Source organism: Tamandua tetradactyla, chromosome 11, assembly GCF_023851605.1.
Source record: "Tamandua tetradactyla isolate mTamTet1 chromosome 11, mTamTet1.pri, whole genome shotgun sequence".
Taxonomy (NCBI): Eukaryota; Metazoa; Chordata; class Mammalia; order Pilosa; family Myrmecophagidae; genus Tamandua; species Tamandua tetradactyla.
Window position 1 is genome coordinate 3,926,548 of NC_135337.1, and position 14,893 is coordinate 3,941,440.

The 14,893-nt window shown below is 40.8% G+C and overlaps 1 protein-coding gene across 1 annotated transcript in view; it reads right to left on the bottom strand.

Moving 5' to 3' along the window:
• CD101 (CD101 molecule) overlaps window positions 1-14,893 on the bottom strand; it is a 44,126-nt gene that overhangs the window by 23,764 nt on the left and 5,469 nt on the right. The window contains exons 2-4 of the mRNA XM_077119768.1: window positions 10,803-11,183; window positions 9,051-9,467; window positions 5,569-5,961 (exon numbers count right to left, since the gene is read on the bottom strand). Coding sequence (XP_076975883.1) covers window positions 5,569-5,961; window positions 9,051-9,467; window positions 10,803-11,183 — 1,191 coding nt within the window. The remainder of the gene's footprint in view (window positions 1-5,568; window positions 5,962-9,050; window positions 9,468-10,802; window positions 11,184-14,893) is intronic.

Sequence of the window (14,893 nt, forward strand, 5' to 3'; positions counted from 1 at the left end):
TATTTATATAGATTTGTTAAATCAGCCCCCTTAAGAACATCTGGTTGGCCCAACAAAGAAAAGCCCAGGACCAGATGATTTTCCTGGTGCATTTTACCAAACATTCCATGAAGAATTAACACCAATCCTGTCAAATGCTTCCCAAAAAACTGAAGAGGAGGGAACACCTTCTAACTCAATCTATGAGGCCGACATCACCCTGATACTAAACCAAAGATACTACAAGTTCACGGTTTCTCTCTTAAGTGGAAGGGCACATGGGGAACACAGAGTTTCTCTCTCATCTAGAAAGGCACATGATAAACACGGTGTAATCTGCTAGCTTCTTCTCCTAGCTTCCTGTTTCATGAAGCTCCTGGGGAGGCATTTTCCTTCTTCATCTCCAAAGGTCGCTGGTAGGAGACTCTGCTTCTCATGGTTATATTGTTCTGCCCTGCTCTCTCTGAATCTCTTTCATTCTCCCAAATGTTTCCTCTTTTATAGGACTCCAGAAACTTATCAAGATCTGCCCAAATGGGTGGAGACATGTCATCACCTAATCCAGCTTAACAACCACTCTTGACTAAATCACATCCTCAGGGAGATGATCTGATTACAGTTTCAAACATACGGTACTGAATAGGGATTATTCTGCCTTTACGAAATGGGATTTAGATTAAAACATGGCTATTCTAGGGGACATATATCCTTTCAAACCAGCACAAATGGCTGTGATTAAAAACTGAAAAATAAAAAGTGCTGTAGAGGATCTGAAGAAATAGGAACACTTGTTCATTGTTGGTGGGAATATTAAATAGTATAGCCGCTGTTGAAAACAGTTTGTTGGTTCCTCAGAAAGTTATATATACAATTACCACATGGCCCAGCAATCCCACTTCTAGGTATATACCCAAAAGCACGAAAGCAGGTACTTGAATAAATATTTACACAATGATGTGCATAGTAGCAAAAGATGGAAGTAACCCAAGTGTCCATCAACAGATAAATGGATAAGCAAAATATGGTACATACATTCAATGGAATTTATTCAGCCATAGAAAGGAATGATGTTCTGATACATATGACAACATGGATGAACCTCAAAGATATCACACTGAGTGAACTAAGCAAAAGGACAAATATTCTATGACCTCCCTTACATGAAATAATCAGAATCTGCAAATTTGGAGAGTCAGAAACTAGAATACAGGTTACCAGGGACTGGGATGGGGGTAGGAGATGGGGAGTTAATGCTTAATGGTACAGAGTTTCTGCTTGGGGTGATGGAAAAGTTTTGGTAATGGATGGTGGTGATGGTTGCACAACATTGTGCAAGTATTAAACACTACTTGAATTGTATATCTGAATGTGGTTAGCATAAGGAAGTTTGGATGGTGTCTATGGCACTAGAATACGCATTTTAACCAGTCATGGAACCTTACAACACAAACTGTGAACCCTAATGTAAACTATGGACTATAGGTAATAGTGCAATGATAATAATATTGCTTCATCAATTGTAACAAAGTTCCAACACTAATGCGAAGTGTTAATAACAGGGAACCTGTGTATGGAAGGGCGGGAGTACCTAGGAACTCTCCACTTTCTGCATGAGTTTTCCATAAACCTTCAACTTCCCTGATAAAAAAAAAGAACATCTATTTGGGAAAACATCTGGTAATATTTTGCTAGATTAATTAGAGTGGGTGTATGAACTTGAAAGTAATGAAGCTGTATTTATACACATTTTTAGTTCTTTAAAATTCAGACTTTCACAGTTCAAAATGACCTTCTTCTCCCTACTTACATTTCCCTAATCAATCTAAATTAGTATGTGTTTTGAACAATGAAGAAACGTTGTTAATTAGATCTGTTCACAGTATTATCATAAAAGACAATTACTTGGGATGGATATATATTTATATGTTGGCTGAAGGGAGGTTCTTCCTAGATCTGAAATACAGTGTGTGGGAGCCTGAATTATGTACCCCAACAAAAGAAATGTTCTTCTTAACCTGCTTTCCTGTGGATTTGGACCCATTTGTAAATAGAACATTTTGAAATGTTGTTATTAGTTAAGGTGTGCCAACAGAATCAGGGTGGGTCTTCAATCCATGTCACTGGAGGCCTTATAAAGAGGAGCTGGAAGACAGAAGTCATCAGAAGCCAGGAGAGCAGACGCAAGGAGGGAGAGAGCTAGCTATGTGATGGGAGGCAGATGCCAGCCAAGAAACCCCAAGGATTGTAGCCAGCTAGCACCAGAATGTCACAGACTTTGGGGGAAAAAACACTGTCTTGCCCTCACTTTGATTTTGGACTTCTAGCTTCCAGAACCAGAAGACAATAAATTCCTGCTAGGAGATTTCCCAGACAGGAATTCAAGAGGTGTAGAAATGCGAACATTCAGTCAACAAAACACTTACGGTGCAAGGCCTTGTCCTGGATGCCTTATGGGTGATGCAAAGATCAATCAGGTCTCATGTGTCCTAGGCAGCATGGCACCAGGTTTAAGCTCTAAGCCTCCAAAGTCAGAATGACCCTGGATAACACATCTGTTCTCTTTGAGCTTCACTTTTCTTTCCTGCAAAAATGTGGGCCATACATGCCTAACAGTTACTTCTGGAGGACCTCTTTTGTTGCTCAGATGTGGTCTCACTCTGTCTAAGCCCAACTGCAAGTGAAATCATTGCCGTTACGCCTATGTGGGACATGACATCCAGGGGTGAAAGTCTCCCTGGTGACATGGGCAATGACTCCCAGGGATGAATCTGGCCCTGACACATTGGGATTAACAATTACGTCCTGACCAAAATGGGGGAAAGAAGTGTAACTAACAAGGTATCAGTGGCTGAGAGAGTTAAAATAGAGTTAAGAGGCTACTCTGGAGGTTTCTCTTACATAAGCTTCAATTAGACATTGCTACCTATCATAACTTGCCAAACCCCAACCAGGACCATTCCAGCCAATGCTAAACAACACCTAGGGCAATATATAAGGGTTCCATGCACTAGAGTGACTTTCCAGAAACCTACAACCCCTAGATGGGTCCCTGGTCCAGACAAGTCCTGAAACCTAGCCCAGCCTCTCCAGAACATCAGATAGTTCCATCTCCCTACCCCATATTAGTAACAGCCCCTTCCAATATCAAAAATTTAGAATTGCCATAGCCCAAACACCCCTAAAAAGAGGTATGGAAAGATCAGAGGTGATGGTGGAGTTATACAGAGAAGATAGGATTTAACAAATGAATATGAATGCTGAATTATTACATTGATATCTCTTTTAGTCTCCAGTATTTTAGAACAGCTAGAAGTAAAAACATAAAATTGTAGAAGTGTAACCCATGTCAAACTCTGAAATATGTTCAACTAATTGTGGTGCTGTGCTTTGAAATTTATAGCTTTTTTGTATATATGTTATTTTTCACAAAAAAAGAAGGAAAAAAGTCAATTGTGATGATAAAAATTATTTAAGCCCTCTAGCCTACTATATTCTGGAGCAGCTAGAAGGAAAAATCTGAGAGGATGGTATAGTAGCCCATGACAAACTCTGGGGTCTATCCTATAACTACTTGTTGAAGAGTGCTTTGAAAACTATTGCTTTTTTCTTTCTTTCTTTGTATATATGTTATACTATACAATAAAAAAAGTAAAAAATAAAAGTGGGCCCTAATAGAACCCACCTTATTGCACTGCTGAGGGGAGAAATGAATGACACATGCAAAAGGCTTAGCCTGGCTGGTTACAGGGAAAGAACTCAGTGGAGGTTAGCTAGTAGCATTAGTGCTTAAAGATGGGCATTACTGAAAGTAGAGGTACTTCTATGCCACAAAAGAAAAGCAAAATAAAAGAATAATAAAAAAGAAAAGAAAAGAAAAGTAAAATACAACTGGCATTAGAAATCTAAATAAGATCTAAATGAATTTGCAAATTGTTCTTCCCTGCTGAGGAAGGTGTTTAGTCTTTAACTTTTTTATATACACAAATACACACATTACAAAGACAGGACAAAGGCTAATGTCTGCAAATAGGGACAAAAGAAATATTAGCAAATCTGCTTCCAAGTTTTGGATGTTCAAGGCATGATTATGCTTTAAAAAAAAGATTTTTTTATCAAGATAAAAATAGACCCACATAACTGGAGTTTAGAAATTAGAGGAAAAAATTATTACTCACAATCCAGCCATATTAACATAATCATTATGATTAGTCTCAATTAACACCATTACAAAAATCAGTTTCTTCAGTTCATTGTGCTTGTTACTGCCTCCTGGTAAGAAGTAATAAACTTACCAAGTGTGTGTAATGTATCCATTCATACTGGTGGTGGGTACTACCTTCTGTTAAAATATTCATAGAATGAAAAAATCTGCTCATGCTTTAAGTAATGGTTTGACTTTTCAAAGAGAATGCTGAGCAGGACCCTTAATAAATTTGGTGATAACTTTTCCTGTTTCTACATATTAGGTTGAGTCTGGGCTCCAGCCTCTGCAGAGAATCGCTTTCAGTTTTGGAAGATGACCTTCCTGATGGGCTTATGCTCAGAGCACTGTGTGGCATTCCTTAGGCACAATTTCCCACATATTGTGCTTAAGAAAGATTGTAGCAATGTTCCAGGAGAGACTGAGATACATGAAGCAGAGGTTTTTCTCTGCGTAAATATGTAAACACGCCTACACAGTTTTTTCTGAATCCTGGAACGTTCCGCCAAACGTACAGTGTGAAAAACAAACACCAACACACTTCTGAGTCTGCTACTCTGGGCCAAAGCTCGTGCATCTTCATTTCTGGCAAGCAGTGGATGGAAAAGAGTATGAAAGGGAAATTTCAGAGATGCCTCCAATAAGCAAGAGCAACAAGGATTTCTTTATATTTTGTCTTTTTTTTTCTACTTTTGGGCAATTCATCTTTATAGACTGACTTTAATTAACACCAAGCCCAGAAAATCCTAATATTAATTGTGGATTTGTTTGTTTTCTCTCTCACAAAACCAATGACTATACAAACATATTTAAGAACAACCAACCTTATCAAACTAAAGGACAGCTGAGTGGCTTTCCCACTTATGCACTGGCATGGTCAGGTCCATGTGTCAACTTGGCCAGGTGGTGGTGCCTAGTTGTCTGGTCGGGCAAACACTGGCCTGTCTTTTGCTATGAGGACATTTCATGGACTTAAATCATGATCACATTGGTGGCATCCACAGCTGATCAATCAGTTAAGAGGAGTGTCTTCTGTAATGGGTGATGCTAAATCTAATCACCAGAAGACTTTTAAGGGAGACTCAGAAGAGACAATCTCCCCTCCTGCTTCAGCCAGCCAGCCTCTCCTGGGAGTTTGTTGAGGACCGTCATGGAGCTGCCAGCTTGTGGCCTGCCCTACAGACCTTGGACTCTACATCCCCATGGTTATGTGAGACACTTTTATAAGTTTTATATTTACAGATATCTCTTGCTGGCTCTGTTTCTCTAGAGAACCCTAGCTAATACACATGCATATGAAATTTCAGAAACATATGGACAGGCATCTCACCATATCACAGCAAAATCTGAAAGCAGTACGATTCGTGTCTGGTCCCGACGCCACCTACCTGCTGGCTTCCTCAGCTTCACGTGGCTGTCTAGTGACCGTCTTCTCTGAAGAGCCTGCCAGGAGCCCCTCTGAGCTCTCATCATCTCAGTGACTTCACATCTGTAGGTCCCTTCATCCTCTGGGCCTGCGGAGAAGATCTTGAGAGTGAAAGCCTTGGGGCTTAACTTAGAAACCTGGAGCTGCCCTTGACTCGCTCTCTCCTGGTAGTCCTTCTTCAGGCTCAGTGTTCCACCAGCACCAACACGGGCAACTTCAGTGTCATTGAAGAACCAAACTCCCTGAAGCTGTGGCTGCTGATCCCGGCTGCTGCCCACCACCAGGCAAAGCAGTTCTAAAGGGGTCCCTTCAGCGAATGTACTTTCAGCCGTAAGGTTGACTTGAAACTCTATCCCTGGGAAACCAAAATAAGGCAGGTGTTTAGAGAGATCACTTCATCTGTCCTTTCAAGAACAGAGAGAGAGAGAGATGATACCTCTGTAAGGCTACTACAGGGAATTACATTTCATGTGGGAGTTCACTTCTGAAGAGGCAGGTAAGCCAAAAAAAAAAATATATATATATATATGCACTGAGTAAAAATGCCCTGGATTGGTCTTTAAAGCACCTAGGAAGAACAAATACATAGTTTTCCAAATGCAACCCTATTAAGCAATGTGCATACACAGATATGTAAAGTGCGAAGTCATGTACAATCTTTCATTGAAAAAATATCAAATATTTTTCACTATGTTAAATTACTATAAATTGTGATTTTTTTCTTTTGGCTGAAGATATTCAGTGGAAGTTTCCCAAGTTAAAAGCAAATGTGAGGGTGGGCCACGGTGTCTCAGCAGGTGGAGTTCTCACCTGCCATGCCGGAGACTCGGGTTTGATTCCCGGTGCCTGCCCATGCAAAAACCAAAAAACGAAAAAAAAAAAAAGCACATGTGATACGTCTCTACAGGACTCACTGAGTTGTATCTTGGGCACTTGAGGCCAACAGGACAATTTAAAAAAATTTCTTTTATTAGAGAAGTTGTGGGTTTACAGAACATACATGCTTAAAATACAGGATTACCATACACCACCCCATCACCGACACTTGCATCGGTGTGGAAAAGTTGTCACAATTGACGATAGCACTTTTTTTGTAATTCTATTTTTCTTAACAGTAGTTACATTTGTTAACAATTGATGAAAGATTATCAAAGTAGTACTATAACTATGATCCCTAGTTTACATAGGGGTATTTCCCCCCCATATTCCTGACCTATAATTATTATTACTTTTTCAGGCGTGTCTCCGTTTTATTGCCTATTTCCCCATACACTCAATAAAGGGAGTGTCAGTTACAAGGTATTTACAATCACATGGCCACATGATAAAGGCTATATAGTTATACATCATTAGCAAAGATCAAGGGTACTGGATTATCGCTTAACAATTTCAGATATTTCCTTCTGGCTATTCTGATACACTAGAAACTAAAAAGAAATATCTACATAATGATTCAGTGGTCATAATCATTTGTTAAATCCTAATTTCCCAATTATACCTCCTCCTTCTCATTTGATCATCCTTTCCATCTTCAGGGATATCTGGACAATGAACATTTTAGCTTCTTCATGCTGGAAAGTGGTCTCAACCTTAAGGGGTAGAGGAATGAAATTATTTGATGTTCTTGGAGAGATGGTACCTCTGCATTTCAGAGCTTATCTGGCCCAGGAACAAGCTGGAGGCCTTAAGCTTCTGAAAGAATAAACTTACTAAGTAAAAATGTATACAGTCTTAGATAAAGCCCGGGGTATTCTTTAGGGTTTGCAGGAATCCTGTTGGTTGGGGTTTGGAATACTGTGGCGATTTGCAATATCTGGCTGAAGTTTGCACAAAAGTAAACTCCAGAATGACCTCTCAACTCTGTTTGAAATCTCTTAGCAACTGAAACCTTATTTTGTTTCATTTCTTCAAGAAGGTACTCTCAATCCCACGAAGTCAGGGATGACAGGGCTCATCCTGGGAGTCATGTCCTATGTGCCAGGGAGAATTACTCCTCTGGGAGTCATGTCCCATGTAGGGGGAAGGGTAGTGGGTTTATTTGCTGACTTGGCTTAAGGAGAGAGAGAGGCCACATCTGAGCAACAAAAGAGGTTCTCTGGGGATAACTCTTAAGCATAATTACAGGTAGGCTTAGCTTTGCCATTGCAGAAATAAGTTTCATAAGGGGAAGACCAAGGACTTGGTTTATGAAATTGGGGGTCCCTAATGTTCGAGAGAATGCCAGGAATTTCAAGTTTTAATGGAACAGGAAAATACTCTTCTTAAAAAAGAAAGAAAATGATCCACCGTCTATGTGCCTTTAGTACGTCCTGATTGGACTAATGCCTGCGTGCTGACACCAAGAATCACAGCTGAGGCCTTTTTGCTTACTTTGACGGAATGCCAATGGATTGTGAAGAATGACATCTTTCTGAGTTGGAAAAGGGGTCCGATGGAGGGAAACATCAGCACTTGACAAAATGTCAAGTTGGAAACCTGAGCTCTTTTGAGGGCCTGATGTCTGCAGTGAGTGGGCTTTCCAGAGAGAGGACCAGCTCCACCACTCACCAGCTGGGAGAGCCTCGGCAGGGCCTTGAGCGTGTGCGGCTCAGGTTTCTTTTTAAAACGGTAAGTCGGCTACTTGCCTTATCAGGTGGCTGTAAGGACTGGAGTCAATAATACTGATGAAGCATGTTTTAAACAGAGCCTGATGAGAAGAGGGACAAAATTCACTTCCGTCGCTGACTTTGGAATCTACTAACCATTCAATAGAACTTACCCCTGTAAAGCCTCCCATGGAGGTGAGTCCCATGGACAACAGAAAAGTTTTGGTAATGGATGATGGTGATGGTAGCACTGCATTGTGAACTTAATTAACAACACTGAGTTATATATTTGAATGTGGTTAAAGGGGAAATTTTAGATTGAATATATATATATTAGAATGATTTTTTAAAAAATCCATGGCACTGCACAACACAATGAAACCCCTAAGTTAAATCACAGACAACAGTTAGCAGCAAAACTATAAAAATGTGCTTTCAGGGCGGGCCATGGTGGCTCAGCAGGCAGAGTTCTTGCCTGCCATGCCAGAGACCCGAGTTCGATTCCCAGTGCTTGCCCATGCAAAAAAACAAAAAAAAGTGCTTTCATCAATTGTAACAAATGTACACACCAATGCAAGGTATTAACAATAGGGTGGCACATGGGAAGCCTCTGTTTTATGCGCAAATGCTCTGTAAACATATAACTTCTCTAATCTAAAAAACAAACAAAAAACCTCCCATAGACAGGGTCAAAACTGAATGTCCTTCTTCTTACTGATATTGCCAAAGTGGCAAAAACAAAACTTACTCAAATTTTCCAGACAATTATTTAGAGCCAACAGAATATTAGAAGAAAAAATAATATCCCATAAATACCCAGCTACTAGCCTATTAATGAATTTCATGAGAAGATAATCACCTGCAGACTGAACGCCCAGAGTTGTTTGATTTGTCCGCTTCTTAGTGATAAAAGTCCAGGTTGCATCCGGGTCCTGGATCCATTCAGTTGCCTCACAGAACAGCTGGCCTTGATCTGAGGACTGGAGGCTCGCTATGGAGAGCCTGAAGGAAGTGGCACCAATCCTGTCAAGCCGCACATCGCCTGTGGCAAACCTCTCTGTGAACAAGGGCCCAGGAATCAACATAAAATCTCTGGAGAAGGAGATAATGTCGGTGGCTTCGCTTCCTCGTCCATCTTGCATCAGGTACCAGGTGACCGAGAGGTGGGTATGTTGAGTTGTGGCTTTGGAGACCTCACAGGTAAGTTCCAGTGGCTCCCCCTTCTCTTTCCTGAGAGTCTGGGACATCATGGTGGCCGAGAGTGTATCTGGAATAACTGGCGACAAAGGAATGATGATAATCTGGCTGGCAAAGGACTAACCAGACTAGCATATACTTTCAGTTAGTTTTCTGCTAGACATATGTTTTCCTACCCATATGCTTTCCCCATCACCAATGGGGAAATTGACATCTATTTACAGTCTATGGACTTCATCAAAGCTAATGACTCACTGATATATTGATCTTGACTTTATTTCATTAACCTGCACTGTATCCAATTTAGCTAATGAGACACAGAGTGTCTGCAAAGCACTGGGAGCCCGAAGAGCTAGATTCTAATCCTAAATCTGTTTCTATCGGACTACATAAACTTAAGTTTTCTGGCAAGTCTCTTAACCTTCCTAGGCCTTATCCTGCTTCTTTATAAAATAAAGTTCATAAATAATCCATTATAATCTATCACAGCCAAAAATACAATTTTTACCAAAGGTTTGGTAACCTACCAATCTCTCCTTCCTCCACTGAAACCACAGAGCCCAGGCTTATGTTAAAGAAATACTTGGAGTCAGTCAATGAACATTTACTGAGCACCTAATCAGTGGTAGGCACTTTGCTAGGAGCTGAGATAAGCTCTCAAAAGCTCAGGGTTTGGTAAGAGAGAGGTATATAAATAGCCAGTTACCATATACCTGGATGAGTGCTAATAGTGGTGTGAGTGGAACAGTAAGAGGAAACAAAGGAGGGAATGCTGTCTGAGACAGTCAGGACAGGTTCCTCACAGAAAGGTAATATCTAAACTGGGTTCTGAAGTATACATAGGAGTTTGCTAGCCTGAAAAAAGGGTGATAGATATTTGAGGTAGAGGAATAAAATGACAGCAGGAAGGACCCTGGCCCTCTTCTAGGGCTATACTTATTATAGCATACATAGGTAAACATGCTATAAAAGGGTTGTCTGAGAATGACCATTTCCAAGTGAATGACTTATTGTCTAGGTCTCTCATTGAGTCAATATTCAGCTCCTAAGAACAGACAATGTGGGAAAACCCTCAAAACTTCCTCTAATGCGGTTGCCATTATCAGTCTGTCAGCTGTGAATAAGGCCTCGGGAAGAGTACACACCACCCAAATCTCCATGGCAAAGATGACTGGTAAAAATAACATGACACAGTCACATGGAAAAAGAATGAAATGTGACATACAGCATACAAAAAAAAAGTGACAGTTTTGCAATCTATGCGATACCTATTTGTAACAGATCTCCAAAATATACAGAGGGGTCTATGGGCTCTTTTATCAAAGCACATGGGATGATATAAAGTCACATCCCATGGCAAAGTATCGTGACAGCAGAAACTCTGGCTTCTCAGGGAAAAGGGCAAACCGCTTACCAATTAGATCAGTCTTCGCACTGTAACTCCCATAGTACCTTTCATCCGTGCTTGGTGTGTGACACTCATACTTGCCCGCGTCCTTCATCTGGAGCTCTGAGATGTGCAAAAAGACTGAGTCTCCCTGGACCCTCTGCACGTAGATTTCCTTCCTTCGCACCCGTGGTGCATACATTGCATAAGAGAAGGTGGCGTCCTTGGTGCTGACAATCTGGATTTCCTGTGCCGGCACCGGCGGCAGGTAAACGGACCACTGGAAGTCCTGCTCCGAGGGGCCCTGGTGGCCAGTTACATTGCAGCCGATGCTGACGGGGTAACCTTTGGCTCTAAACAGCGGTCCTTTCTGAATCGTTACTTGTCTTTGGCCAAGGCTGAGCTCAGCTTGCAAGTAGGAGAGAAAAGAAAGAGGAATAAAAATAGATAATATAGCACACCCGTTCCCAATGTAGCACAGTCTGTATTTCCCTTGTATTACAATTCTGGTAAATGAGATAGCAGGTTATCAGCCATCGCCAGCTCAGAGGGCCAGTGGCTTCTTTAGGCTGAGCAGTATGCAAGGGCTTGATGAGTTCATTGTTCTTTTTTATAGCTTTATCTTTCATAGTAATCGCTAGTCTCTTAGAAAAAAAAAGCTCAGCTTTGTCAATGTATCAAGCCTGCTTCCATAGAATATAGCTGTTTATCTAAGTGGCTGGATTTTCATGTAAATTCAATGCATTCAAGTTTACCTTGTACATTACTTTTAGAGTGGGAAAGTTCAACATATACTTCCTCAAACCTCAAATTCCAGGGTACCTGGCATCGGGGCTGTTTTACAGAAGTCATTGCTAGAGAGGGAAAGTCTTTCGTTCTCCTCCTGTGCCTCTCCACGGTTGGTTGGAAGTCTTTGTAGCCCTTGGCCAGGTCTGACGTGGGACTAGTTAAAATTAGCATCTGAAGAGGCAGCGGGTACTTCCTTTCTATATATTGGAGGGGTTTTTTTTGGTTTTGTTTGTCATTTTAAAAAGAGAGACGGCAGCTTTACTAAAAAGCTTCATCTTAAATTGTTAAGTCCAACAGGATCTGGAAGCAGAACTTATTTTAGCTTTTCTCTTACCAAAAGTTTTCATTGGGGACCGCTGTGGGATGCTTTGTGTTGGAGCACATTTTAAGGGTTATATCTAAAGGAGGAAACACTGATGAAAGGCTGACATGGCCAAAGTATTCAAAAGCAAGCATTCTTCAGAAATAAAACAGGATATGCTAAAACAACAACGACAAAGTATATGTTTATTCAGCATGATTAATATTGAAAGCTAGTTTATTTTGTGTAGCAGAAAGAACAAAGAACAAATGGCAGAGATCTTTTTCTGGAGGCCTGGGGCCCACGGAAAGGGAGCGTGGAGTTGAGAGACATCAGGAGGGCTCAGGCGGGAGGGGCCTGTGTGGAATGAATGGAGTCGAGTTCACAAGAAGACAGGAGAGACACAGAACATCTGCTAAATTTGGTGAATCCACGTAGACGAAAACTAAAGTTGACCAGAGCAGGGGAAAAAAAAGTGAGGGAAAGAAAAACAATTCTGAGATGAAATTGGATGAAAACAATTCTGAGAACTAGAAGAGGGTCGTCAGAAGAGGGCAGAAAGGACCAACAGTTTCCCGATGGAGTCAACTAAAACTCACATATGTGTATGCTCAATCGAAATTGGTAAAATGGACAAGCACCCAAATTACCGATGAACCAACCAGCAATAGTATAGAATATTCTAATTTTTCATGAACTGCAGTTAATGGGCTATATTTATATTATGCTCTTCTGTAATATACTTCTATTACAAAAAATCAATAGAAGAACAATAGTTAGACTGCTTTAGAAAAGTTTAAATTATTATCTACTTTGGTGATTGGGAGCTGTTATGTACCCCAGAAAAACATATTCTTGAATCTAATCCACTCCTGTGGCTGTGAATCCATTGTAAGTAGGACTGTCTGATGAGGTTACTGTGGCTAAGGTATGGCCCACCTCAGTCAGGTTGGGTTTAATCCTATTTCTGAAGTTCTTTATGTGGATGAAATTCAGAAAGAGAGAAAGCCACAGAAGGAGCAGCCAGAAACCACCACCAGCAGAATCCAGCAGTGAAGGGAGAGACCAGGAGACGCTGCCTTATGACAGGCTAAGCAGTGAGGATCATTGTCAGCCAGCCCCACAGTGACAGGGAGAAAGCATCGTCTTGATGACACCTTGATTTGGATTTTCTCGTGGCCTCAAAATCGTGATAATAAATTCCCATTGTTGAAGCTGAACCATTGCGTGGTATTTGTTTGAGAAGTCAAAGGAAACTAAAACTGCCAGGGCAGTTGAAGACACTTTCAGTGATGCTGACATATGTCTTAGAAATATAACCCTTTGAGAAACGTGCACTGCATACTAGGAAAGTGTTCAGAGCAGCGCAGCTCAGTACTGTCCCAAACCAGAGGTAGTCCATATGTCCATCAACAGTAAAATGGACAATGCTGGTATAGTCATCAGATGGAATACTATGCAGAAATAAAAATGGCTGAATTTCACCTACTTGCAGTAACATGGCTAATGAAGCTTAATGAAAGATGCAAAACCCCTTTGAATCCCTTTGACTATATACAGAATGGATCTACCCTTTAGAAAATTTTAAAACAGACAAAATCACACGGGATTGTTTGGGGGACACACATACAAGGGGCAGAGCCGAAGAAAAACAAAGAAGCAGTTATCAGGAAAGTGACTGTGTGTGGGGCAAGAGGGAGTTTGTGATGTGGCGAGGGCACATGGCACCAGGTGGGAGGTGCTTTCAGGTCCTGGCAACGTTCTATTTCTCGACTTGACCAGTGATTACACCCATTTTACTTTGCACTCATTTGCCAAACTGTACACTTATGTTTTATTAATTTTTCCTTACATTTTATATTACAAAACAAAAAAACTTTTTTTAAGGATATGGTCTCTAAGGTACCACTAAGCCTGTCTCTCAGGGCGTGTTTCCCCAAACGATATTATTTTGGGTGGGTTGGCAATACTTCCTTTTTTCCATCACTTTTCAGAGAGATGGTGGGCACATCTGAAAAAAAGTTAAAAACCAACACTTCATTTTAGACGTTTTATTTGCCAATTCAATAAATAATTATTCAAAATTTTATGACGTTTTTTGGTGCTTGGAAATTTTCTGATCTAGTAAAGCAGAGATGGTAGTTATCGCTGTCTGAGAGAGAGAGAATAAAGGGGCTGTGAGGAATCGGATGAAAGGAGAGGTCACATCTGTTCGGGAGGTTGGGAGAGGTCTATGGAGGACAGCACCGGAGGTGGGCTTTGAAGGACTGGAAAGATAACGGAAGGGCGAGAAGAGGCTTCTTGACTGACTGTGTGGGTAGAGAATCAAAAGATTGGTGAAGAAATAGGTGATGGCTTGGACTCGGGGAGGGATGGATGAAGGCTAACAGAAGGAGATAAGACAGGATAGGAGATTTGAATCAGAGCATGAAGGACCTGATTTTTCATGTTTAAGTGTTTGGACTTGATTCATTAGGCAATGGGAAAACCATTGGAAGTTTTTGAGCAGGGAAATTAATTAATCTGTAAGATGATGGAAATCAGAAATGGGGGGTGACAAAATCAATAGGGATGTAAAGAAAGGACTACAATTTAAAAGCCACTGTGGAAATAAAATTTATAGGATTTTGCAGGGTCTTAGATGTCTGGAGGTTGTATGGATGGATGGAGAGGCAGCAATACACACCTGGCAATAAATATGTCTTCATCTTTGTCTGTCTGCCTCTATCTATCATCTATCTATATTGTAAAAGTAAATACAAATCTAAAAAGAAAAAAAAAGACTTAATTTTCCCTGGTGCAAAAAGAGGGAGTCTTCTCTCCTGCTCCCATTCCTTTCAGCATTTACCTTAGAAAACTTGTAAGTTCTTTCTCTGTCCCTTTGAAATGCATGAAAATCTTTTTTAAAGGTTAAATAAGCCTTTTGCAAATTTCACCACCAGAGAAGTTTTCCTCAAGGAAGGAAGTCATTACTTTGAGATCAGGAAAATATCTCCCGGTTTCCTGGGAAGAGATGAGGACAGCACCA